The sequence below is a fragment of the Eulemur rufifrons genome, chromosome 8, assembly GCF_041146395.1.
Source record: "Eulemur rufifrons isolate Redbay chromosome 8, OSU_ERuf_1, whole genome shotgun sequence".
NCBI lineage: Eukaryota > Metazoa > Chordata > Mammalia > Primates > Lemuridae > Eulemur > Eulemur rufifrons.
The window spans coordinates 49,568,847-49,595,750 of record NC_090990.1 but is presented as its reverse complement, the minus strand read 5'-3'; the positions used below and the strand labels follow the sequence as shown (position 1 = coordinate 49,595,750).

The 26,904-nt window shown below is 41.3% G+C and overlaps 1 protein-coding gene and 1 pseudogene across 7 annotated transcripts in view; one reads left to right on the top strand and one right to left on the bottom strand.

Moving 5' to 3' along the window:
* AK4 (adenylate kinase 4) overlaps window positions 1-26,904 on the bottom strand; it is a 70,540-nt gene that overhangs the window by 8,723 nt on the left and 34,913 nt on the right. For all 7 annotated transcript variants that reach the window (XM_069478029.1, XM_069478032.1, XM_069478036.1 and 4 more), the window contains one exon: window positions 22,653-22,772. In XM_069478029.1, coding sequence (XP_069334130.1) covers window positions 22,653-22,772 — 120 coding nt within the window. The remainder of the gene's footprint in view (window positions 1-22,652; window positions 22,773-26,904) is intronic.
* Window positions 19,955-20,968, top strand: LOC138389579 (large ribosomal subunit protein uL30-like 1 pseudogene; annotated as a pseudogene).

Sequence of the window (26,904 nt, the reverse complement as noted above, 5' to 3'; positions counted from 1 at the left end):
AGTGGATTAATAAAATGCGGTATATGTATACCACCGAGTCCTACTCAACCATAAAAAAAAAAAAAAATGGGGAACTGGTACCTCTTGTATTACCCTGGATGGAACTGGGGACCATTATTCTAAGTGAAGTATCACAAGAATGGAAAAATAAACACCAGATGTACTCACCATTAAATTGAAACTAATCGATCAACACTATGTGCACATATGGAAGTAACATTCATAGGAAATCTAGCAGGGGGGAGTGGTGAGGAGGGGATGGGTAAATTCACACCTAAGGTACAATGCACGCTATCTGGGGGATGGGTATACTTATAACTTTGACCCAAATGGTACAAAAGCAATTTATATAACCAAAACGTTTGTACCCCCGTAATATTCTGAAATAATTTTTTTTTTTAAAGTGAAGAGAAGACACACTCAGGAATCATAATATGTTAGTTATGGGTACAAGTTTTGGAGTCAAACACACCTGGACTTAATCCCAGCCCTACCTAGCCATAACTGTGAGAATTTTGGCAAGTGTCATATCCTCTCTGATCCTCAGTTTCCTCAGATGTAAAACAAGGGTTTTTGTTCAGGCTGCCATAACAAAGTATCACAGACTGGGTGGCTTAAACAACAGAAATTTATTTCCTCACTATCCTGGAGGCTAGAAGTCTGAGATCAAGGTGTCAGCAGGGTTTATTTCTTCTGAGGCCTCTGTCATGGGCTTATAGATAGCCTCCTTCTCCCCGTGTCTTCACGTGGTCTTCTCTGTATGCATCTGTGCCCAAATTTCCCCTTCTTAAAGGACACCAGTCAGACTGGATGGGGACCCACCCCAATGACCTCTTTGTAACTTAATTACTTCTTTACAGAGCCTATCTCCAAATATAGTCACATTCTAAGGTACTAGGGTTAGGGCTTCAACATATGAGTGTTGAGCGGGGGAGGGGGGAGGGGAGAGACACAACTCAGCCTATAACAAAGGGTAATGCCTATTGCAGTCTTGAGGATTAAAAGAGAGAATTATAATGTTTAGGATGCAAAATGCGAGGCATACAGCAAGTACTCAATAAATGGTGGCTGCTGCTCTTGGTATAGTTCTCCTAGGAGCTCTGCTGGTTTCCCAATTCCATCAAAAAGCAGCAGGAAGGAAAGGCCCCCCTGCCCACCCATATTTAACTTCCCACATTTGGTTCCTTTTCTGAAATTTTTTAATAGTTTTGGGAATTGCTGGTGCTCTGTGCTCTCTGCGGCAATTACAGCTCAGCACTTGCAGTCATTAGTCACACCGACTCCACATTCTGGTCCCCACCCACCAAGACGGGAGCCCTCCCTGGGCACAGAACAGAACAGAACCTGGCACAGCACAGCCGCCACTTCCATAAGCTTCCCGCACCATGATTTTCGGTTTGCCCCTTTCATCACCTACCTCATTTTTTAATAGCAAAGCTCCTTAATCTACTCCCCTGATCCTGCTCAATACCTTATCGTGATGAGCTTTTATTTGGGTTACAGACGGATAAATTCAGCACAAAGACTCAGTCTTAAGCTGCTGGTAGTATAAGAGCACCTTGAGGCAGCAACGTGACACAACTTCAAGGAACGTGCACATGCAGGCTGTGTTAACTATAACAGAGAATCCAAATCAAGAAAGGCGAGAGAGCGCTTTGCGGTATTTTCCAGTAGTGAGTGCCCCTTTTCTAGAGGCATGCACACAGACAAGACAATCATGCTTTGGAGGAAGCTGAACTAGGTGGCTTCCAAGTCAGCAATTCAGCAAACACAGCCTTTATGCTTCCTACATATTGTATTAGTTTACTGTTCACAAAGCATTTATATAAATTTGCTTATGGCAAATTTGTTATGAGATGGGCAGGGCAAGAATGATCACCTTCAGTTTAACAGGTTAGTTTAGATTCAGTGAGGGTCGGCAGCAGAATTCAGATTTAACATCTCTGGATTTCTACTGAAGTGTTCTTCCTACTGTGCTGCTGTTTCAGGGGTATGAAAAAATAATTGTTAAAAGAACCCTAAAATGTTACCCCATCTATCTTTCTTCCACCAAAAGAGCAGAGCACTATTATGACACCCTCATCATCACGGTTACCATTTTGTTGAGCATCCCTGATCTGCTAGATAGATTTACATGCAGAGAAAAAGCTAATTTTTTTTACAGGCCTAGAAAATCCTTCCCATCTGGGCCCCTGCCCTGCCACCTCTCTCACCTCATTTCTCCGTCCACCTCACTGCGCCAGCCACACTAGCATCCTCGCTGTTCTGAAGCAGGCAGACGTGCGCCCACCTTGAACATTTACAGTTCATGTTCCCTCTGCTCAGAACGCTTTTGCTCCAGGTATCCGTGTGTGTCCTCCGTTCCTGTAAGTCTTGGCTCAAATCATGCAGTCAGTGAGGACTTCTCTAACGGCCCTATTAAACCGCACCTCTGCTGCACGCCAGCACACAGACTCACCCCCTATTTTTTCCTTCATAATGTTCATCACCATTTGTCATATGATACATGACTGACAATAAATTTATTGAGTGTTTTCTATTCCCACTGGAATGTAAGCTAAATTAGAGCAGAACTTTTAAAGTTCTTGATTACTTCTATAGCCTTAGTGCCTAGAACACTATTTGGCACGTAGTAAGTGCTGAATAAAAGTATTTGTTGAATGAATGAATAAATACTATCTCAGATGTCATAATAATTCCACAAGGTAAGGCATTATCCCCATTTTAAAGCTGTAAAAACCAAGGCTGAGAAAAGTGACTTGCCCAAAATCACACGTTTAATAACCTGAGTGCCATCTGTCTCCAGAACCACACACCGTGTACCACACCACACTGTCTTTCTCCTGCAGAGAAAACTACCGACAATGAGAAGGAAATTCTCAGACAAGGAGAAATAACCGATCGTGATGTCTGCAGCATTCACCTTATAAAATAACTTGAGAAATCCAAATCCTATGTAACTTCAGGAACTGCCTGATCCAGTGCTGCAGACAAAGACATACAAGATTTTTTCCCCACAAACCCACAACAAACACTCTGTGCCTTGCTTTTTCCTTTTACTATATGGAGATTTCTTTCTACATAGTTCATATTACTGTCTCATTCTCTTTAATGACTGCAAAGGACTCCATGGTTTAGATATACCATAATTTAACTGATCTTCTAATGATGGACATCTAAGTTGTTTTCAATCATACTGCGATGAATATCATCACACACGACCTGAAAACACGACTAGGACAAAGTAGCTTAGCAGGCAGGAATCTAGACTTCAGAGACAAACTGTCTGCAGCTGAGGTCCAGCTAAGCCGTTTTCTCACTTTGTGACCCTGGTGACTTAACCTCTCTGTGCCTACAAAATGAGGATAATAATGCCTAATTCAAAAAGCCGTTGTGAGAAATAAGCAAATTACTACGTGTAAATCCCAGAATAGTGGCTGGCTCAAGGTCAAGTGCGTGGGGAGGGGTGACACAGGGAAGAGCCAGTATTGGGAACAAATGAAGGCAATGTAGGGCTGGAGGTAAAAAGGCAGACAGCTCGTTTGATAACAAGAAAGACATGAAGGATAAAGATAGATTTGAGCTTTTTTTTTTAATAAAAGGATGAAAGAGGCATTAGGGAGACAGAATACCACCATCACGCCACATGAGGTTTTCACATAGGAGAATAAGTCCTCAGTAACAGAAAAGATAAGAAAGAAAGTAGCATCCTAGGGGGAAATCCAGGTCCTCTCATTACAGAAGGTGGAGAGAGTATTCTGCAAAGCGTTAGGCAGCATGTGTATGTAGAGAGGAGGGCAGGGGAAATTCTAAGGAAAAAGGATTCCAGAGGCTACAGTGATGAGGGGAATCACTAATAGAGAAATGGAAGAGGATATAATAGAAAAAAGCACAGGAGGGATGGCTCACCTTTCCAGGAATGACCAACGATCACAGAGCTGAAAGGCACAGCTACCAGCAACTGGTCTCAAACAGTGCCATTTTCAGGGCAAGTGTGGTTGCTGTCCTAGGCTCTAAGTGGTCACGAAGGCCCTAGAGATGGGCTAGGGCTCCCACCGAAGTCTGGGGTGCTGTGTCACAGGCCTGGGGTATCTCAAGTCCTAGAGAGGAGCCCTCTGTCACTCTGGTTAGGCATAAGGGCAAGGGCTCCACAAAGTGAGTAGCGGTACTTATCTGTCTTCAAGACTCTTACAATATGGATGCTCTTCAATCTACTTATATCCTAACTCTAAGGCTTTACGGCATAAATATGAAATAGCATCCTAAATGATGGATTCTGTAAAGCAACATGATAGCTGTAGATTCTTCCAATTGATTTGTATCTGTGTCTGAAGTTGGGCTGCACAAGGCATCAAAGTAATACAAGTGCACCTCTCACCTCAATCAGCTGCCAAGAACACAATGTCTGATAAGGTACAGTCAGACCAGCATATTTTAAGACATTTTTAGCAGAGTATCCAACCATACATATTTTAAAAAACAAACAGTGGAACACAGTATGAAGGTTAGTTGATGCCTATCAACCAATAATCAGGACATGAGATGCTCATACTGCCTTTGGATGAGAAGAAATGTGGGCATTTTGTTCTCAAATGCATTTAGTTGATGTGTGATATCCGCTGATCCGAGTTCTCTTCTAGAGATCTAGGATATTGGTTCTTGAAAGAAATCCCTACCATGAGTGGCAGGTTAAAACATGATCCGTGGAGAAATCTGGTAATAGAAAAGCTTTACCTAAATAAGAACAGCCAATCTGAACCTCAGGGTATTTAAATGTTTGTATAAAGTACTTAAATGCATTCTATTCCTTCAGTGTGCATCTCACAAAATAATAAATAAGTGCACGCAGGCATGCATTCTAAGAGAATATTTCCACTTAGCGAAGAGACTAGGCAGGCTACTGATTACACATTGGTGGGCCACAAGAGAATTTGCTAGTCTAGCCGTGGGCGTGTATTCCTCCAAACATGCTTCCTTGTAGCCCCTATTAGAATTGCAACTTCCTTGAGGGCTGGCGCTGTGTCTATTGCTGAAGTGCCCAGGACACAGAAAGATCCCTGTGAGCAGGGATCACTGACAAAGTGGACTAGATGCACACTGAAATTTTGACAACAGGTGGCAGTATTATAATTTTTTCATTTAGAGAGAATTACAAGTTGAGGGATGCTTTTTGCATTTGTAAAAAAGTAACCCTCAGAGACAGGCTTTCTAAATGACTGAATAGCAGTATTCCAGCTTCCCTAATTAGACAGCCTGTTCCAAGTGAATATATGCCATTAACTGTTGAAGAGGTGGAGAAGGTAAAGTAAAACGAAAGTCACGTTTAAGCATGGATAGCTTGCTTTCCTCCCTTTAGCTGCGGAGGGGGCTGTTCTGTCGCACAGGTTCTTACCACACTTCCACACCAGGCTATCCCTATCCCTCTCCCCTAACCAGGCCTAGAAAAGCTGCTCTGTTCTTTTCATTCAAACAGCCAATCCACTAACTATGGTACCTACCAGTTGTTTTTTAGATCCCCAAAAAGACTCACTAGGTGCAGTGAGATGCCGCTAAATTCCTGACTGGTGTTGTGCTCACAGCAGTGCTGGCCACTGGACTTTGGCCCCTGCTCCTCCCAGCCATGCCAAGCGGCTGACGGAGGGCAGCTGAAGCAGGAGGTGCCGCAGCAACAAGCTGAGGCAGTAGAGGGGAAGAGGAAGTAGGACACTTCTGCTTTTCTAATTTGGAGTGCATTCATTCCACAGGAAGGGTGCAGAGTCAGAGTCCACCACCACACTCCCAGGCAGCAAAGCCTGACAGAACTAAAAGGGCAGCTCTGGAGGGTGACTTCCAACATCCGTCTGGGGTCGGCAGCTTGTGAAAAGGCCATACAACGGCAGCCCCCTTCCCACCTCCATAAAGATCTGGAGCCAAAATGGTTGATTCTGACTGCCCATCTCTTCCCAGTCGTTGGGAAAGCAAGAACCAAGTTACGAATGCAAGTGGCCGTGCAGCGCAATTAACCACTGCATGATTAACAAAGCTGAAGGCAGGCGGTTATTCTTCCACAGCCCTCCCTAGCCCAGAGGAGTTCAGACCATTCCTACCATCAACCAGAAGCCTCAGTAGCAAGTTAAAATTAATCACCATCAAAACCTACTTCATGAAGACCTTTTCTCTATCCTATCTTATAATTACCTTATCTGTTTACACAATGTTTATTTACACAAGTATACAAGACCTCCATATTCCGTTTCATCCAGTTTCTATTAACAGATGGGGAAAAGCAGCAGCAGCACATCACTTCGTGAGCTCCACATCTCCCACTGTGCCGAGAGCTCTAGGACGCACTTCCCATTTATTGAAAGCTCCCTGGGACACTTGCAATCTACTCTGTTATATGCCCTAGAGTTTAAGAGATTTCTAATAAGTGGGTCCTGCCCTCAAGGAGCTTACAGGTTAGTAGAAAACGACTTAACAACCTAGATACGCTACAATCACTACTGAGTGATCCACTGATAAATAGAAGATAAATTATACTACAGAAAATTTGGCTTTCAACCACGAGTTTGTGTCTTCAAAGGGGCTTAGTGAAATGCAACATGAATCCCTTTTAGGCATGAATTCTTGGGGAAGTTCCCAAATGGCAATGAGATCCTCTGGCATCATCTCAATGATTTTTCCTGTATACGGACACAGATAAAACTACTTACCTTATAACCCTTAGTGTAACCTAAGTTTTACTAAAGTCACTGGAGCCCTTTTCTCCACAAGGGAAGATTCATACTACATTGAGGAAGGAGCTGTCACCTGCAAACCCCTTGCTTCAAGGCTATTCTGTTTAAGAATTCGACTTGTTTGTTCTTTGAATATGTGTCTCCATAAACAAATTAGGGAAAAACTAGTCCCACTGTATCTCAATGAAGACAAATGGAATTTGTAAATGATTTCAACAGAGGCCCAAATTTCTACCCCAAGGAAAATAAAAGAGGCCAAGTATACCCTATTTAGGCTCAGCTATAGACTGCAGGTAAGACCTGTTTATAATTGGGCATATATTTTTAAGTCTTTACTATGTGCCAAGCACTGTTATAGGTACTGGCAAAACCTCTGCACATAACCGCTGCTTTCTGGGGCCCGCACTGTGGGTAGAGGGATAGGGGAGCAGCTAAAAATGAAATTTGCGGTTAAATATGTAATGTCATATGATTATAACATAAGAAGAAACAGTAATGTGGGTAGACAGAATGATCCAAGAAAGACCTTCCAAGGAAGGGATATCTCAGTACAACACTGAATTCAGCAATCTACATGGATATCCGGAGCACAGTGATGCTGGGAGAGGGAGGAGGAAGTGCATGGGCCGGGCCCACAGCACCAGACACACAGGTGGAGAAATCATGACTCACATGGATAGAGAAATCATGCAGTAGTTATGGAATGTAAACAAGGTTTTGTTCTCTCTTGCCCTCAAAATAAAAGGTCTAAATATGCATGAAAGCAGAAGGAAACTCAGAAACAAGAAAAATTCAAACTATGATAAAGACAAAGAATATTCAATATAATATCCAATATAATTGGTATTCTTGAAATAGGAACACTAAACAAATGGACCGGGCTCAGTGGCTCACACCTGTAATCCTAGCACATTGGGAGGCCAAGGTGGGAGGATCACTTGAGGCCAGGAGTTTGAGGCCAGCCTGAGCAAGAGCGAGACTGTCTCTACAAAACATAGAAAAATTAGCTGGGCACGGTGGTGTGCATTTATAGTCCCAGCGACTCAGGAGGCTGAGGCAGGGGCATCACTTGAGCCCAGGAGTTTGAGGTTGCAGTGAGCTATGATGACGCCGCTACACTCTACCCCAGGCGACAGAGTGAGACCCTGTCTCATTCATTCATTCCTTAATAAATAAATAAAAGAACCAGTGCCCAGAATTCATTTAAATGCTTGGGACAAAAAACTTGGGAACTGCATTTACAGAAGAAAACTATAATAAATGTTATGACAACAACAAAAGCCAACAAAAATTGAGAGGGAAGAAGGTGGAGAGCAGATCAGAGGAAGTATAAGTGTATTAATCCCCTCACCATTCATTGTAAAGAAATGAATTCTGTCTAAATTTGAAATGTGAATTTTTTAAAAAAACAAATGGCAGTCTTCTAATAGCTTTTATACTCTTAAAGAGTTCCCACAGGAATGAATATCTTTGGTGATGAAGAAAGATCTGATGTTCAGTTATAATTTCTTCAGGTTCACTTTAGTTTGGCTATTGTTGGTATATTTAAGTGAAATTAAATATTTTTTAAAGTATGATGCCTTCTTATACATTTCTACCTACATATACACACAGGGAAGTGTCTAGAATGATGCTTTTCAATTGTTAACTCTGGCTGTTTCTGGCTGGTGGGATTTTAGGTGATTTGTTGCTTTTCTTGCATTTCTCCATATGGCTTGAATGTTTTATAGTGATCATCCATCATGGAAAAAGATAAAATTAAATGCTCTGCATTTTTCCACATCTCATTCTCCTTTTAGATCTAATCAACCTGTTCATCTCTCCAAAATCTGGGTTCTCTTATTAGTGATGGGACAATCAGAGCTTTATACTGTTTTGTTTTCTATTACTAGGCAAGGTTTAGTGGAAGATGGGTGATTTGTTTACTTATGTTTTGCCCAAATACACTTAATGGGGGCATGAATATGTTGATCCTTATTCATTAGAATGACAACATTTTTGTTAAGTTTCTCAGTTTGTTATTGAAGGTTAAGTTCTAACATCTATATAAGTATCAGGATATACACATTAGAGCTTAACATCAATAACAAATAATGATAACATGTATACTCTTTGACCATCTACTATGTTCCAGAACTCCACTAAGAGTTTTGCATTTGTTAGCCAATCCTTGCAAACCTAAGCCATAAATGTGCCTATTTCATGGATGAGGAAAAAGAATTCAAGAAAGGTAACTTTGCTTAGTCAAGATGATGGAGGGGATGGGTGCGGTGGCTCATGTCTGTAATCCCAGCACTTTGAGAGGCCAAAGTGGGAAGATTGCTTGAGCCCATGAGTTCAAGGCTATAGTGATCTATAATCCCACCACTGCACCTAAGTCTGGGTATCAGCCCTATTGTCTCTAAAAAAAAATAGAGAAGAAGAAAGAAAAAATAAACAAGACCACAGAACTAGCGAGCTGGTGAGTTACAGACTTTTATTCAGGTCTGGTTCATAAGGCCATTGTTTTTCCACCACGCTAATGTTTTCTTAGCATGGTGCTTTATTAAACTAACAAAGTATACCTCAAATGCTTTGGATGAAGCTTTGCAATGAATTTTCTTAATTCATCCAATTCCCAAGATACCTGTTTCATAAATTAGAGAAGCTGACTCTTAACATCTAAACTTAGGAGATGAAGTCAGTTTCATCTTGTGCCTTACAGACTTCTAATTAAGTAGCAATAGCAAACAGGCCCAGTGCATCTGAACTTGTATGACAAGACATGCCCATTTACAGAGAAACCAGTTTAATGTCTAAAGTATATCTAAATTTAAAATGTTAAAAATACAGTTAATTTTTAAATGTTAGTTGGAAAGTTAAAAAATAAGTTGTTCATACTTTTAAACTCAAAGTTTTAAATTTTATTTTTATTAGGTCATTAAATATGAAATGTCTGATTTCGAATCCAAAGTTTATTATATATCTCAAACAAGAAGTAGTACAATTAATCAAATTATGCACCTGAACTATCAACACAGTTTTGCCATCTTAATGGTAGCTTGTTTATGCCAGCAGCAAAGAAGTCTGGAGAGCAAGTGGAGAAGAAATCACAAAGGTGGTTTCCACAGCTTCTTGAGAACTGAATATTTTCTTTTCCTCAAAAGAAGTGGTCTAAAGCCTAGAAGAACGGGCAGTCAGTTGGTGCAAGGTCTGGTGAATATGGTGGATGACAGAGAGTTTACAAGTTCATCTTCCCTAGTTTGAGCAGCATTGCTTTTTGTGACACATGGTCTTGTAAGAGGGTTGGCCTGTCTCTATTGACCAATCTCAGCAGCTTAATTGCAAGCATCCTCATCATTTCGTCCAGTTGGTTGCAGTAGACATCCGTTGTAATGGATTGACCAAGTTCCATGAAGGTATAGTGGATACCACCAGTGCTGGACCACCAAATAGACACCATTAGCTTTTTTTAATGAATATTTGGTTTTGGACTATGTTTCCATACTTCATTTTTATCCAATCATTGTGCCAAACACTTGCAGTTGTCAAAAAGAACTCATTTTTCATCACACATAACAACACAGTGTAGGAATGGTTCAGCTTTATGTCATGACAGCAAAGAAGGGCAAGTTTCAAGATGATTTTTCTTCTGACACTCGTTTAATTCATGTGGAACCCATCTATCCAGCTTCTTTACCTTGCCCATTTGTTTCAAATGGTCCAGTATTGTTGGAATAGTAATGTCAAACCTTGCTACTATTTCACAGCATAGGTTGAGATGGATTTGCTTCCACTACAGCTTTCAGCTCATCATTATCCACCTTGGTCTCAGGTCACCCATGTGGCTCATTTTCAAGACTAAAATCACCAGAATAGAACTTCTCAAACCACGGACATGTATTCATTAGCCACGTCCTTCCCAAACACTTCGCTGATATTTCAAGATGTCTGTGCAGCATTGGTTCCACGATGGAACTCATATTTGAAAGTAATATGAATTTTCAACTTGTCCATGATTTCACAAAAATTGCTCTAAAAAAATAATCACAAGACAAACCATACGTTTGAAAGAATGAGGAGGTACCTTCACAATAAAAATAAAACAAGAAGTGTCAAAGTGAAATGTCAGATATAAACTGTCAAACTTAGTACTTAAGGAAATCGGACATTTCATATTTAATAACCTAAGGACTTCCAACTCATTTTTAATATTAATGCTGACATTTATTCAACTCCCTATTTTTTGAATTTCATGAAGGTTTAATTTTTGTCCCTGTCCACTTGTCCAGCCTCATCTGCTCATATTTTCAGCTCAAGGATTATTAAATTACTTGTGGCTTCCAGAACATACAATGACATTGCATGCCTCCATAGCTTTTCCATATAATATTCCCACCATCTAAAATATGCTTTATTCCCACCTTCAAATAATGGCTTAGTTGGCCAGATGCAGAGGCACACACCCATAACCCTAGCACTATGGGAAACCAAGGCAGGAGGATTGCTTGAGGCCAGGAGTTCAAGAACAGCCTGAGCAACATATCGAGACCCTGTCTCTATAAAAAATAGAGAAATTAACAGAGTGTGGTGGCACATGCCTGTAGTATCAGCTACTTGAGAGGCTGAGGCAGGAGGATTGCTTGAGCCCAGGAGTTTGAGGCTGCAGTGAGCTACAATGGTGCCACTGCACTTCAGCCCTGGTGACAGAGCTAGACCCTGTCTCAACCAACCAACCAATCAATATATGGCTCACTGTCAGCTTCTCCAGAAGCCTTGCGAAGAGTTGCCTCCCTCACCCCCAAAGGAGGGTCAGTCACTTTCTCCTCTGTGCTGGCTCTCACCTTTCACCCCCTTCACTGGTGCTCCCAAGACCCTACCTACACTGCAACTGTTTTTGCAGCACTCCTGGACTATGAGGTCAGGAAGTGTGCTACTCCCTCCTGGGACCGACCGATGCCTCATTCATTGGGACCCACAAAAATGTACAATTTGTTTTTTGATATCTGAACCAAGATTTTCTAGGGTCTGCTCCAATATCTGTATACATATGTTTTCCATATGGCCCTTAATGCCTTTTAATGTCAAAATCTAGTCAATCTCTGAGGACACAGAATAAACCAAGTCACCATTGTCTGTTACACTGAGATTGTTCCTCACCCCAAGGCAGCATTCAGATCAATCAGAAGCTACCAGAAATGGACACAGAGGACAGGATCTCAGAAGAGAATCAACATCCAATGAAGAAGAGAAGAGACCCAAGGCTTTACCATGTTTTTCTGTCGGGTACTCTGAGCTCACATTGACATCAAGGGTGCTGAATGCAGCAAAAGTCACTAAGATAAAAAACAGAGTTCTTACGGTTTGGATGTAAATGAAAGAAATAAAAAATGACCCTGTCTAGGGTAGCAAAAAGGCTGAACACCACTAGATTCGGAACACTAGGAGGGCCAGGTCCTGCCCACTTTCTTTGTTGCTCTACTGTGGTGCCTGGGCACTGCCTAGCACAGAGGTGGTATTCAATAAATACTTAGTTATAGGAAAAATTGAGTGCTTAGCCCCAAAAGAAATTCACACAATTGCACGGGACCACTAACAAAGGAGCTACAATACCTTTAATGGAATCAGCAGCTAGATATGAAGTCTGAACAAGCTATGCTCTTTGAATAAAGTGTATCATAAGATGGGAATATGCCAAAATTTCAGGTCACATGTCACCCAAATGTCTCTTCATAACCTCACCCCAATGAGTAGTGGCCTTGCCTGTGTAATTCAACCAGTATTGCTGTGTTTAGAAAACTGTTACCTAGTCTTATTTAAAAGAGATACATTCTTTCTTCTTATTGCCCACCTTCCCTGGTGAGGTCATATGCTTTCCCTCAGTATACTATTCAACTTGAAATTAATTATATGTCTATAAATTCTTTCATTTGAGAATATCCAAATACTTAACAATCATATTAGAAAGTACGAGTATTTTCCTTAATCTGAAAACCTGAATGCTCCAAAATCTGCAACCTTTTGAGCACTGACATGACACTCAAAGGAAATGCTCATTGAGGCATTTTGGATTTCAGACTTTTACATTAGGGATGCCCAAATGGTAATTATAAAGCAAATATTCCCAAATCCAAAATAAAAAAAAATACAAAATTCATAACAATTCTAGTCCCAAGCATTTCAGATAAGGGATATTCAACCTCTATAATCAAACACAGGTCCTGGGTTTTACAATTCCTTCTTCCAAGATGTTAAAAATTGTCAAATCTGCTTTAAAATACAAACTTAAAGATGCACCATTCTGGGGAACACTATTATGCCTATCTGGCTACAAAAACAATTTTTTAAATCAATTATCCCAATAAATAGTTACTGATTCTTCCTGAAAACCAAACACACAGTAAAGAGATGTCTTAAACACTATCTTCTAAGTCCCCCCCCCCCGCCCCCGCAAAGAGTGTTAACAACAAAGCCACAAAGAAACTGAGCAAAACATTCATTTAAGGGCTGCTACCCAAATTCTCTCCTCAAGTCAGAAATTTGGATGCAGGAAAAAAGATTTGTCAGATATATTTACACCGTCTTGGGGCATGGATGGTTATCTCTAGAAATGTAGCACTAAGACTAATCTAAACACACACCCATCTTTTTAGATGCTGTCGTTTTGACCAAGAAGGCCACTCCTTCTTATAAATGATCATTCCATTTATTTCTCAGAACACCTCACCTGTACCATGGTTGGCTGCATATGTGCCTTCCACACCTCCCCTCCTGTGTCAGGACTCCTTGACAAGCTTACTCTACCTCTACTCTCTCTTTCCAACACACTTTCCCTCCTTTTCTCCTTTTTTTTCACTGCCACTAGCCCAGGGCAAAATCATTCATACCTGCACTTTATTCACTTTAGAAACATCCAGGGCCTGACATGGGTATGTCAAGGACAATCCTAGTGAGGGACTGGAGGTTTCAATGTTCAATCCATGCTTGGCAGGCAGGGATTGTCACAATACCCTAGCAGAGTTCCATAAATTCTATAACTGCTCTTCATTCCTTAGGAATCACTCCAATTACTGCAAACCTTCCATTCAAGAGATCAGAGTATCCATCACTGCCTTAATAATGATATAAGATAGAAAGGTTATCCAACAATAATTTTTCAGGACTAAACATTTGAAGATACATGGCTAAGATAATCTATTTTTACCCTCTTCCATACACACAAAGAGAAAGTCTGATTCATTTTTATTCAAAAAGAATTCTTCAGTGACCTCTGAACAAATTATATATTTTATTCTTGAAACACATCCTACATTCACAAGGGTAACAGAAACATACCCTACATTCACAAGGGTAACAGGAAAAAAATTGCCCTTGGCATTTCCAAAAACATGAGATTCAGAAGATGCTGTCAGCTTTTTTCTGTAGACATATGCTGCCCAGTGGGATGTGACCCTCTGCAGAGGTCTGATTCAGAAAGAAAAATATGGAGGGGATAAGGTCAGAGCAGGTATATGTACCAGTCTACTATGGTAAAATGCACTTGCAAAATCAGGGCAAAATACTCTGGGGCTCCAACATCTGTAGTTCAGTTTCTAGACACATACCCTTTAACTGGGCCACAAGAGTTCTGAGTGATCCTGTACCCAGGAATATCTCAGGTCTGAGATCATTTACTCTCAGGAAAAACAAACACACACACACAAACACTGCACACATTCAGGGAGCTCTGACTTCTGCTAAAAACAAACAAACAAAACAGAATTACCTTCAGAAAGCACCAGTTAGTATTCAGTACTACTCAGATGAAATAAATAAAACACAGTCCAAATACAACCACGGACCAAATGATGACGCTTATTCTAAAGGTATCCGTTATTTCCAATGAAAAGGTTTAAATTATATTCCACTTATAATTCCAAAATTTAAAGCCACTTTCCATGAAACCAAACCTCGACACCAAGTTTAAAATGTTTTGATAGCTACACCTAAAATCATATGGCAGATAATTCAATTACATCTTGGTATGTGGAGAAATTAGAATTCAGTTGTAGAACTCTTAGGTTACCATTTAAACGTACAAGTCAGCGGTCAAGTTTAGAAATGACAAAACCAATTACTAACACACTTCTCTACATCTCTACCTTACTGGCAGCCCTTTTGTAAAAAGTGAAGAACATATATTTGTTTTTAAATAGCTTACTATTGTTCTCTAGTTATTATTTTACCTCAAGATCACCTAGTGAGCAGTAAACACCCTTTCTATAAAACTTAAAAAAAAATCCATGGTTTATAATAAAATTAGAAGACTTGTGCATCACAATCCTCTGCTAGAATATTTGTCTTAAAAATTAAAGGACACTAACTAAAAAAACTGCTGTCACTGACACACTAAACTTCCAAGGAAATAAGAAAAAGGGAAAAGAGTGGGGGTCGGGGGGAAGAGGAAAAACTCCTTCCATATACACCACACACACACACACACACACACACACACACACAATAACACACATTAAAGAGTATTTTTTACCCAACTCCAAGTACCGTGAAGGCAAAGTTGTGCTGAACTTTTTCTTAAAGCAAGGACAGAGCCGACCAGACACAGGGCACTCACCATCTCTGAGTCCTCCCCGTGCCCCCAACTTGAGGTTCCCTTGGCTTGGATCAACTCTACCCATTTTCACCCAAGATTTGCAGGATGCCTCACTAGAGCCATATGGGCCAAGATGATGAGTCATCTGTCATCCAGAATTCCTTTCTGGACCTTTCCACATTCAATCACCTTTAGCACACTTAACAGGCACGTCCTCCGCAGAGCCTGTGCCTGTGTGACAGAAGGAGTTTAAAGCTGAACACAGGAACTAGGCATTCCTTACAGGCCACACTTTGCCAACTGGATTGATTCCAGAGCTTTAAAGAAAAACTGCAACTGAAAAAGTGACCAGATGGGTTTTCAAGGAGAAAAATACAAACTAAGTCATTTCTGAGAGGCTGACGCACATTACTAAAAACAGGCCTATGATGTCAAAGAACTTCAGTTATTCAACCCTGAGAGGAAGAATCATGGCAAAAAAGCAAGCACTGAAAAGATATATAAAACATTCTATAACTGAAATGGACTTTTCAACTCTAAATGGCTAAATATTTTTAAAGCTATTTTTTGAACTTAACACTTCAAACAGTCACCCCCCTAAAAATTCAGGACCTACACAACAGCCACAGCAAATAATAATGACAAAATGTCATACTTACATGTCACCTACTATATGACAAGCTTTCTTCTAAGCACTTTATATATATGTTCACTGCACCCTTAAAAATTCTTTTCTGACCCATTTTTCATGAGCAGTGAGATGTAGAGGATGGTGACCTGCCAAGGTCACACCACTGCCAGCAAGCGGCAGGGCTGGGATTCAAACCAGGCAGTCTGGCTGCAGGGCTCACGCTCTCAGTTATTGCACGAACCCTCTTTCCAAAGGACTTTAACATAGATGATCATTTTTTAACACAGATTTTTAAGTTCACTAAAACCATGCAAATTCATTTTATAAGATGAGAAGCGCTACAATTAAAGAATTTAAACTAGAGAAATTACTGTTAGGTGGTGGCAAAGCCAAAGTTTATTAGTTATGGCAAATACCCACACAAAAAGTATTGGGGGTGTCATGGTTTGAATGTCCTCTCCAAAACTAATGTTGAAATTTAACTGCCAATGTAACAGTATTGGGAGTGGGGCCTTTAAGAGGTCATTAGATCATGAGGGCTCCACCCTCATAAATGGATTAATGCCATCATGTTGGGAGTGGGTTGGTTATTGCAGGACTGGGCTCCCCATAAAAGAATAAATTTGACCCCTACTCCCCCTGTCTCACATGTGCATGCATATGCTTTCTCACCATGTTATGATGCAACAAGAAGGCCCTCACCAGATGCTGGTGCCATGGTCTTGGATTTCCCAGCCTCCAGAACTGTGAGAAGTAAATTTATTTTCTATATACTCAGTCTGAGGTATTCTGTTACAGTAGCATAACACAGCGGCAGGGCATGGTGGCTCATGCCCATAATCGTCGCACTTTGAGAGGCCAAAGCAGAGAGGATCCCTTGAGACCAGGAGTTCAAGACCAGCCTGAGCAACATAGCAAGATCCCATCTCTACAGAAAAATAGAAAATTTAGCTGGGCGTGATGGTGTGTGCCTGTAGTCCCAGCTACTCAGGAGGCTGAGGCAGGAGGTCAGCTTGAGCCCAGGTGTTTGAGGTTGCAGCGAGTTATGATGATGCTACTGCACTCTACCCCGGACAACAGAGTAGGAAAAAAAGCCCAAAAAACCAACAACAACCAAAAAAACCAACTAAGACAGAAAATTGGTACTGAGACATGAAGCTGTTGCTATAACTAATACCTGAAACGTGGAAGTGGTTTTAGCACTGGATAATGAGTAGACGCTGGAAGAATTTGGAGGCGGCAGCTATAAAAAGCCTAGACTGTCGTCAGTGGGGCACATTAAGAGCAACTCTGGTAAGGCTCGGAAGAGGTGAGCTGGAGGAAAAGTATGAATCTTTTTAGAGGTTACTTTAGTGTTCATGACCAGAATGTTGGTAGCAATATGGACAGTAAAGGCCATTCTGATAAGGTCTCAGATGGAAATGAGGAACATTAGCTATTGGAAACTAGAATAAAGTCCATCACTGTTATACAGTTCCAAAGACCTTGGTGGAATTATGTCCCTGTCCTAGGGCTTTATGGGACGTAGAACTTAAGAGAGATGAACTAGGATATCTGGCAGAAGAAATATCTAAGCAGCAAAGCATTCAGGCTGCTGTGTTGGTTACTCTTAACCACATATGGTGAGATGCAAGAGCACGGATGACTTAAAGACAGAATTTACAATTAAAAGAGATGCAGATCAGAAAAGTTTGGAAAACTTGCAGCGTGGCCATGTAAAAAGTGAAAAACACATGTAAAGGAGAGAATACTAAGAGCCAATTAACCCTTTGCCAAAGAGAGTACCATGGTTAGAAAGAAGCCAGGTGCTACTAAACAGGACAACAGGAGAAATACTCTAAAGTCATTCATAGATTTTTGAGGCTATCCCTCTCATCACAGACCCAGAGCTCTAGGAGGGCAGAATGATTTCAGGGAGACAGACCGAAGGCCACTGTGGGACTCTGCTCCAGCAATGTGCACTCCTTGGCCACCCCAGCCTTGGCTTAAGTGGCCCCAGTTGCAGTTCATCCTACTGCTCCAAAAGAGAAAAGCTTAGACTTGGTGGCATCCACATATTATTATGTCTGCAGGCTCACAGAATGCAAGAGCTGTAGGGACATAGCTTCTTCTACCCAGATTTCAAAGGATGCCACAGACCACATGGGAGCCCAGGCAGAGACTTGTTGCAGGGGTGAAGCCACCACCGAGAACCCCATTAGGGCAATGCACAGCAGAACTGTGGAGTCTGGCTGCTACAGAGTCCCCATTAGGTCCATGCTTAGTGGAACCATGGGTGCAGAGCTGCCATCAAGACCCCAGAACTATAGGACTATAAGCATGCAACTCCAACCCATGAGAGCTGCTGAGCGGACTGAGCCCAGCATAGCCATGGGGTGGGGCTGCCAGAGGATGAATCATGCCTTGAGTCTCACCATATCTTATTCAGATGAGACTTTGGACTTTTGCGTTGATGCTGGACTAAGACTTTGGGGGCTATTGAGATAGAATGAATGTATTTTGTATTCATGACTTTTGGGGAACCAGAAATGGAATGCCATGGTTTAAATGCCTCCCCGCCCAAAACTCATGTTGAAATTTAATTGCCAATGTAATGGTATTGGGAGTAGTGCCTTTAAGAGGTCATTAGGTCTTAAGGGCTCTGCCCTCATGAATGAATTAATGCCCTTATCACAGGAGTGGGTAAGTTAGCACGGGAGTGGGCTCTTGTAAAAGGAGCCCACGTTTACCCATTTCCACTCGCATGTATGCACTTCTTCCCCACGTGACTCCTCCGCATGTGATGTGGCAAGAAGGCCCTCACCAGACACTGGCACCATGCTCTTGGACCTCCCAGCCTCCAAAACCGTGAGAAATAAATTTCTTTTCTTTATAAATTACCCAGTCTGAGGTACTTTGTTATAGCAGCAGAAAAGAGACTAGGATAGGGGGATAAATTTTGTGAGTTAAATGTAGAGTCTGGAGAAATTAGCATGCCTGGGGAAGTGCAGGGAGGGTGATGAAAGCCAAGAAACTCAGTAAGTCTGGAAGGCAATGAAAGAAAACCCCAGGGCTGTAGTACCTAACATCAGTCACAGTGCCCATCACTCGTGAATGGTGCCTGTTTTCCACCCCACTGCTTTTGCTCAAATTCAGGCCTTTGACATCCCTTAGTCCAGTTATTCTAATGATCCCTTATTTGGTTATAGGCACCACCCTCCTCTTCCTGATCCAGTACCTAATCTCTCCTGTGCTGCTAACAGAAGAGTTTTTCTGAAAGATAAATCTGACCATGTTATGCCCCTACTTAAGTCTTCAGTGATCCCCACAGCCTACAATTTCCAGTTCTACCACCTTTTTACAGAATCAAAGGCTATCCACCTCAGAATTTCCCCTGCCAACCTCTGCTCACAGGCTCAGAAAAATACTAAGCTAAGTCATTTCACTCTTACCCTGTTCGAGTAGCCCTTCTGCTGAAAAAAGTCTTCTTCTCAACCCCCATGCACCACCCCCCAACATCTACCTGTTCTTCACTCTCCATAAAGTTGTTCCAACACCTCCTCCCACCAATAGAATAGATAATTTTCTCCTTTATGTTCTCAGGGTACCACATATATATGATCCTTGTATAGTGTCAGTAACTAATTTTTTGCACTTCTTTACATAACTGTCTCCCCTACTGGGATATAAGCCCCTTAAGAGCAGGCACAGTATCTTCCTATTTGTCAATAATGCTGAAATAAACATCCTTGAATCTTTAGGTAGAAATCCCGAATGGACTTGCTGGATTGAAAAGGATATATATTGCTAAACTGCTCTCCAAAGATTGCCCATTTTATATTCTCAACAATACTCGTTTCTTACATACTCACAGGATTTTCAGATGTTCTATCCCTATTAATCTCACAGGTGAATATGATGACTCGTAGTTTTACTTTGTGTGGCCTATGGTGAACGAAAGAACCTCGGATTGAAGACGAGTTACACTTAAGATGACTTATTTATGGAAACAAAAGGCATCATCAAAACTGAAACAACAGTAGCTGCAACCCTAGAAAGATGGCGGAGCAAGAGGAAAGGAAAAAAATCCCTTTGGTTCCAGAAAAATCTCCTGAAAAAGAGGAAGGCTTACCAAGCCCTCAAAGCCACCCAGGCAAAACAAGCACTTTTGGCAAAGAAAGAGAGGAAAGGAAAAGGGCCCAGGTTTAAGCGACTGGAATCACTTCTGCATGACTCCTGGCGGCAGCAACGCGACAGGGTGCGTCTCAGACAACTAAAAGTGAAACCTCATGCCTTGGAATTGCCAGATAAACATTCCTTGGCCTTTGTTGTACGCATCCAGAGGATTAAGGGGGTGAGTTCACTGGTGCAAAAGACCATTGCAAGACTTCTCCTAAAGAAAATTTTCAGTGGCGTCTTTGTTAGAGTCACCCCGCAGAGCCTAAAATTGCTGTGTACGGTGGAACCTTATGTGACCTGGGGATTTCCAAATCTGAAGTCCGTCCGTGAACTCATCTTGAAATGTGGATAAGCCAAGGTCAAGAATAAGACCATCCCTCTGACAGATAACACAGTGATCGAAGAGCACCTGGGGAAGTTTGGTGTCATTTGCTTGGAAGACCTCATTCATGAAATGGCCTTCCCAGGGAAGCATTTCCAGGAGATCTCATGGTTCTTGCGTCCTTTCCAACTCTCAGTGGCCCGTCATGCTACCAAGAATAAAGTGGGTTTCCTCAAGGAGATGGGCTCATCTGGCTATCAAGGTGAACACATCAATCAGCTCATCCGCCAGCTGAACTAGACCCAGAATATCTGAAAGCACAGTGCATTGGGAGCATGTGTTTTTGGGTTTTGGAATTATCAAGTATCTTCAGAGAAGATAATTTTCTGCTCTGTCTTCAAAAACGAAGGGAAGGGTCAGGGAAAAGACAGTCGGTTATGCTCATGGCAGGAACGTCTCATCACAGTCCAGTTCCAAGGAAAAATTCAGTGTTTTCTACTTTGGCTGCTGCCACCTCTGAAATCACATGCCATGGAGAAAGGAGTCCTGCTTTGTCAGATCTTGCTTTGTCAGATCTTCTATCCTGCGGTTAAACATCGGTGAATGAATGACTCAAGCATGTGTATGAGGATCCCTAAGACTCCTGCAACAGTGGACCAAGCCCAGGGGCATACTTGAATCTGGGTATTTCCAGGGCTTTGTTTTGAAGATTTGAAATACAATTAGAAAGGAGAATGCAAAAACAAGTGCTCAGTTGTCTCTTTGAATCCATGTTCCAAGTTCTCAGTGATGGCTTTGAGAACTCTCAGACTTGGCTGGCTCTAAGTGTATCTGGTGGCTTTTGTATCCTAGTCTTCAATTGGTTTAGTCTCTTTCTCTAGTTCAGGATTTGAGGATGAAGGACCACTTTTGACTGGTACATGCATATACTCAAAATTTTGCTTACAATTTTAGGGTGTTCATAGACTCTTCTCCCCATGGACCGTAGTAGCACTTCCTGTGAGGAAGTCCAGCTTTTCCCAGGATTGGTCGCCCAAGCCCTGATCTTGCTAGTCTCTGGTTCCATTGTCTTGTGGAAGACCAAAGCTGACCAAGATAGCTTTTCCCCTTCACAGTGGCAGACTGTGTTGCCCCTGCACCTTGAAGTCTGGGAAATGCCCACCATTCCTCCCCCTCTCCCTAAGGTTCGGGATGGAATTTCCTGGTTTCTGTGATGAGCATCTCCTTAAAACCAAGATCAGGAAGGAACCATTTTCTTGGTTTGGCATGGATGAACTTAGCGCTACTTGGCTTTTTGAGCATCTGGCAGGCAGCTTAATTGACCTTTATCTTGCATATTCGGGACTCCAGAAGTATTGCCCTTTGTCCTGGTGGTAATATAGACACCAGCAATAGGCTTTCTGAGGATGTTAACCTTAAAGAAGTCAGTCTGATACTCCTTGTGTTTTTTCATCAGTGTCCACTTCTAAGCGGGCCTTCACTTGGTTGCCTCACAGTTGGTGAGGATGTGCCAGGCCTAGGTTAAATTTGGAAATAGGCTTGACCACTGTGTTCCTGGTCCTTTCAGATCAGCTTTGCTGCAATTTTGGCTCATGGGGCCCTCAAATATAGCTGTGAAATTGAGTTAGAGGTATAACAGTGCCTGAAATGTGCCAGGTTATGAGGTAATTAATTAGGTTGGTTGGCTCCAGAGTTAACCTGCCAGCAATAGATATTATAGATGTTACTCTTATGTTTTAAAGCATTGTGAAATCAGATTACTTTAAAATGATGTATCACAAAGTCACGAGAAAAAAGCTGTTGTGAGAATGGAAACTCAGGTCTTAAATTCCAGCTATCTTATATAAATATGGGAACAGTATTTCCATTCTTGCCTGTGAAATGGAGATAATACTCTCTAGCGTGTGTGCCTCATGTCATGGTTAAAAGGTTTGAGCAAAATAATAGTTTGTAATTTATAATTCTATATAAATAAAAGGTTATCACAAAAAAAAAAAAAAACACCTGAAACAATATGGGGAATTCAGTGAAGGTTTGCTTCAAGTCAGCGGTTCTCATTATGGTAGTCTGGAGACAGAAGAATTAAGAGGCTTTGCCACAGTGGGTTTCTATCATGTTGCCACATTAGAATATCAAATAAGTGCCACAAATTTAGAAAGGGGTGCATTTTCCAATTGGCAAGAAATTAAGGGAGGATGCAAGGTGACCACAGCCGACTATTCCCAGAAATCCAGTGTACCAAAAGTTCCAACTCACCATCTAGTAGCCAGGGCTGGCTGCGCCTATTCTCCAACTCTGACATCATGAGGCGTGTGATCACATGATCTGGAACCAAAAGACCTTTCTCTATGTACTGCTTTGCCATGTCACCAACTTCTGTTAAAAAAACAAGAAAAAGAAAAACACTCAAGAAAGCTTCAAAAAAAAAAAAAACTTACAAACTTTTCTGACAGTTTTGCCTTCTATCTCATCCTTCCTAGCATCGGGCAAAATTGTAGGTAGTTGTAGACAGATATTTTTAGTGTTTAATATATAGGCTTCAATAAGGGTAGCACTGTTGCTTATTTAACCCATTTGTCTTCCAAAGACTTATAAAAGCAGCTCTTGACATACACAGCCAAAGGAAGGCTTGGGAAGGAAGAAGAGAAAGAGGGGAAAATATATAAAATGGGCAAGAGAAAATAAGAGTAGAAAATACAGTTGGAGCCAAGAGGGAGGACAGTACTCAAAAGATTGAGAAAGAAGTCCTGCATATTTCCAAGAGGTGAGCCACAAATTTGGCATTGGACTTCTCAACAGTTTATGGTAACAAGGAAATGTGATCAACCACATGGCGTATAGAGACTAGAAAAAAGTTCCCCTGATCTTCAAAAAAAAATGCTGCATAATACAAAATAGCAAGTTTATTCCTTTTCATGAGCCTCAATATGAGCAGATGGCACCTTGCTGACATAGCTGTAAAAGCAACTTAGGATTATTAGTGCAATCTCAAGTTCATAAAAGAAAGAATTAAAAAAATAATAATTTCAAGAGTAAAACCACTTCTATCTTAATTTGAAATAACAATTTCTCATATGTAAAATTTTTGGGGGGGCGGGGCGGAGACAGGGTCTGGCTCTGTCACCGGGGGCTAGAGTGCAATGGCATCATAATAGCTCACTGCAACCTCAAACTCCTGGGCTCAAGTGACCCTCCTGCCTCAGCCTCCTGAATACCTGGGACTACATGCTCGCACCACAATGCCTGGCTAATTTTTCTATTTTTTGTAAAGATGGGGACTTGCTCTTGCTCAGGCTGGTCAAACTCCAGCAATCCTGAACTCGAGCAATCCTCCTTATTAAGAGCAACAATAACAACCGTTAAGCTGAGTACCCACTAAATCCCAGGCACTGAGCTTTAAGCACTTTATATGCATTATTTCATTTAATCTTCATAAGATCCTCACCTTCAGACAGACGGTTAATACCCATATTTGTTTATGACAGCTTAATTGAGACAATTCACATACCATAACACTTGCCATTTTAAAATGTACAACTCAGTGGCTTTTAGCATATTCTCAATGTTGTGAAATCACCACCACTCCCTAATTTTGTAACACTTTCATCACCCTAGGAAAAAAACCTGTACCCATTAGCAGTCACTCCCCCTTCTCCCCTTCCTCCAGCCTGCAGCAGCTACTCATCTACTTTCTGTTTCTATAAATTTGCCTATTCTGGACATTTCTTATAAACGGGATCATACAAAATGTGGTCTTTTGTGTCCGGTTTCTTTCACTTAACGTAATGTTTTCAAGGTTCATTCATGTTGAATTAACCACATATCAATTCTTCATTCCTTTCTAGGGCTGAATAATATTCCACTGTCTGGCTATACCACATGTTGTTTATACATACATAAGTTACTGGACATTTGGGTTGTCTCTAACTTTTCCACTATTATGATGCAGTGAATATTCATGTACAAGTGTTTGCATGAACATATGCTTTCAGTACTCTCGTGTAATGAGAACTGCATAGCATCCATGTTCAATGTCTAAACAATCACTATCAGAAAGGATGAGGGAGTAACAGACAAGCTGGGTGCTGTCCTACTCTGCAATGGTTAGGCCAGGCCCAGAGCCCTGTTCTTAGTCCCACCTACCAAACTTTAAGGTGGATATAAACAACAAATATACATCTTCCAATGCGAGAAACCAAGATGTGTACTTTGCATTGTTTACTAGAACTTCAGATCTTAATATTATACACTGATATACTTATTCATTCGCTTTTTGCCTCCCCACTAGAATATTATTTCAATGAGAGAAAAATGAAACTATTTTATTCAATGCCATATCCTCAGTGCTTAGAATATAGTCTGGCATGTGTTAGATGCCCCAGAAAAATGTGTTGCCAGAATAAACACCCTAAAAATAATAAACAATTTTCTTTCTTTCTTTTTTAAGAGATGGGGTTTTGTTTTGTGCCTGGGATGGAGGCAATAGTGTGATCACGCTCAAACTCCTAACTCAAGTGATCCTCCCACCTCAGCTCCCCAAGTAGCTGGGACTACAGGCACATGGCACCACACCCAGCTAATTTTTTTCAATTTCTTTTTTCTTTTTTTTTTTTTAGAGATGGAGTCTTAATGTATTGTTGAGGCTGGTCTCCAACTCCTGGCCTCAAGGAATCCTCCAGCCTCAGCCTCCTGAGTAGCTGGGATTACAGGTGTGAGCCACACCCTTGTCAAGAATTTTCTTTTACCCTGGCAAAAATCAAGATGATCTTCCTGGAGAGTTATTACAAAACCATTATTGCAAAACTAAATATGGCCCAACCTTGCCAGATAGCAACTTTTTCAAAGGAGGTATGAGACAAACAAAGTACGATCAGGACTAGTTGAGATGGCCATGTTAGGTTTCACAGCCCAATCTTATTTCTTCAGCATTTCAAAACATGAACCAGTTTGGGTAGGGGAAATAATAAGGAAATAACAAGAGCAAATGTGGCAGGGGCATGGGGCCACTTGGGATACCTTGAAGAACTTCAAGCAGTGACAGTTGAAGAAAAGCACACCATTGAGAGATGGTGTTAGACAGTCGAGATGAGGAGTATGGACTTTGAAGGATTTTTTTTTTTAACAGATAGATTTAGAAATGCCACTCCCAGCGCCAAGACCAGCTACTTAAATTGTAGGGACTAGTGCAAATTGAAAATGTGGAGCTCCTTATTGGAAAATTAAGAATTGCAGTATGACAACAGCAGAGCACTAAAATAAGGCAGGGCCTATGTGACTGCACAGGTCACATGCCCACGGCAACGTGACATTTGGATGTGAGTAGCATGGTACAGGCAAAGGAGGCTGTGACAATAATCCAAGTACAAGATGAAAGCCTGAATGAACTAAAGCAGAAGCAATGGAGGAAGACCTTCATCTGCCCCTTGAGAGAGTGCCTTGAGTTAATCCAACACAGGCTGTGCAACCCGAAGTTTAAAATAACTCTGTGGAAGACTTCCAGAGCCATCTTATTCCAATTTACTAATTAAGAGAAACCTCTAAGTGCAGCATACTTTTCCAGCTATTTTTGGCAGCCTTGGCTCCTCTCTGGAGCAGGACAGGCAACATGTCCTCTAACCTGATACAAGATCAAACTTCTACCACATCTCTCAATCTCTACCACAAAAACCCAGAAAGACCCACAGCAAAAACAAAATGAACTTAACGTATCTGCATCTGAATGAAGACTTCATCACAATAGCAAACGGAAATAAAACATCTTATCAGAAGACAGAGGCCCATTCCAGAAAACTGCACCTTCATCTGCCCTTGTCAGTTAGCTTGGAAGAGAAAGCAGTATCACTAAATGCCAGTGCTAGCATGTTTGGATAAAATACATACCTACTCTAATTTCTCAGGTAGCCTTCCAAAGAAAGGCTGTGGACACACATACATTGTCTTACACAGCTTTTGCACCCTTAGCATGCCAAAAACAGGTTAACAGCTTTGCATTCCTTTTTAAGCTTTACAACACACCCAAGAAATAATTCCATCATGTACTTATGAGATCAAACCAAACACCAATGATTAAGGCCGCATACAGGAAAACTTTCTCCAGAAAGAGAAAGATGAAGTGTCAAATTACAAAACAGTATATATTATAACATTATATGTATGTGTGTGTATGACAGATATATGGAATCATCACTATGTTAAATATATTAGAAGACAATCAATGCTCCACTTATTTTACAACAATATAAATTTTGTGGCAACGTATCTTTTTTTTCTTTTTTTTTGAGACAGAGTCTCACTCTGTTGCCCAGGCTAGAGTGAGTGCCGTGGCATCAACCTAGCTCACAGCAACCTCAAACTCCTGAGCTCAAGGGATCCTCCTGTCTCAGCCTCCCGAGTTGCTGGGACTACAGGCATGCACCACCATGCCCAGCTAATTTTTTCTATATATATATTTTAGCTGTCCATATAATTTCTTTCTATTTTTAGTAGAGATGGGGGTCTCGCTCTTGCT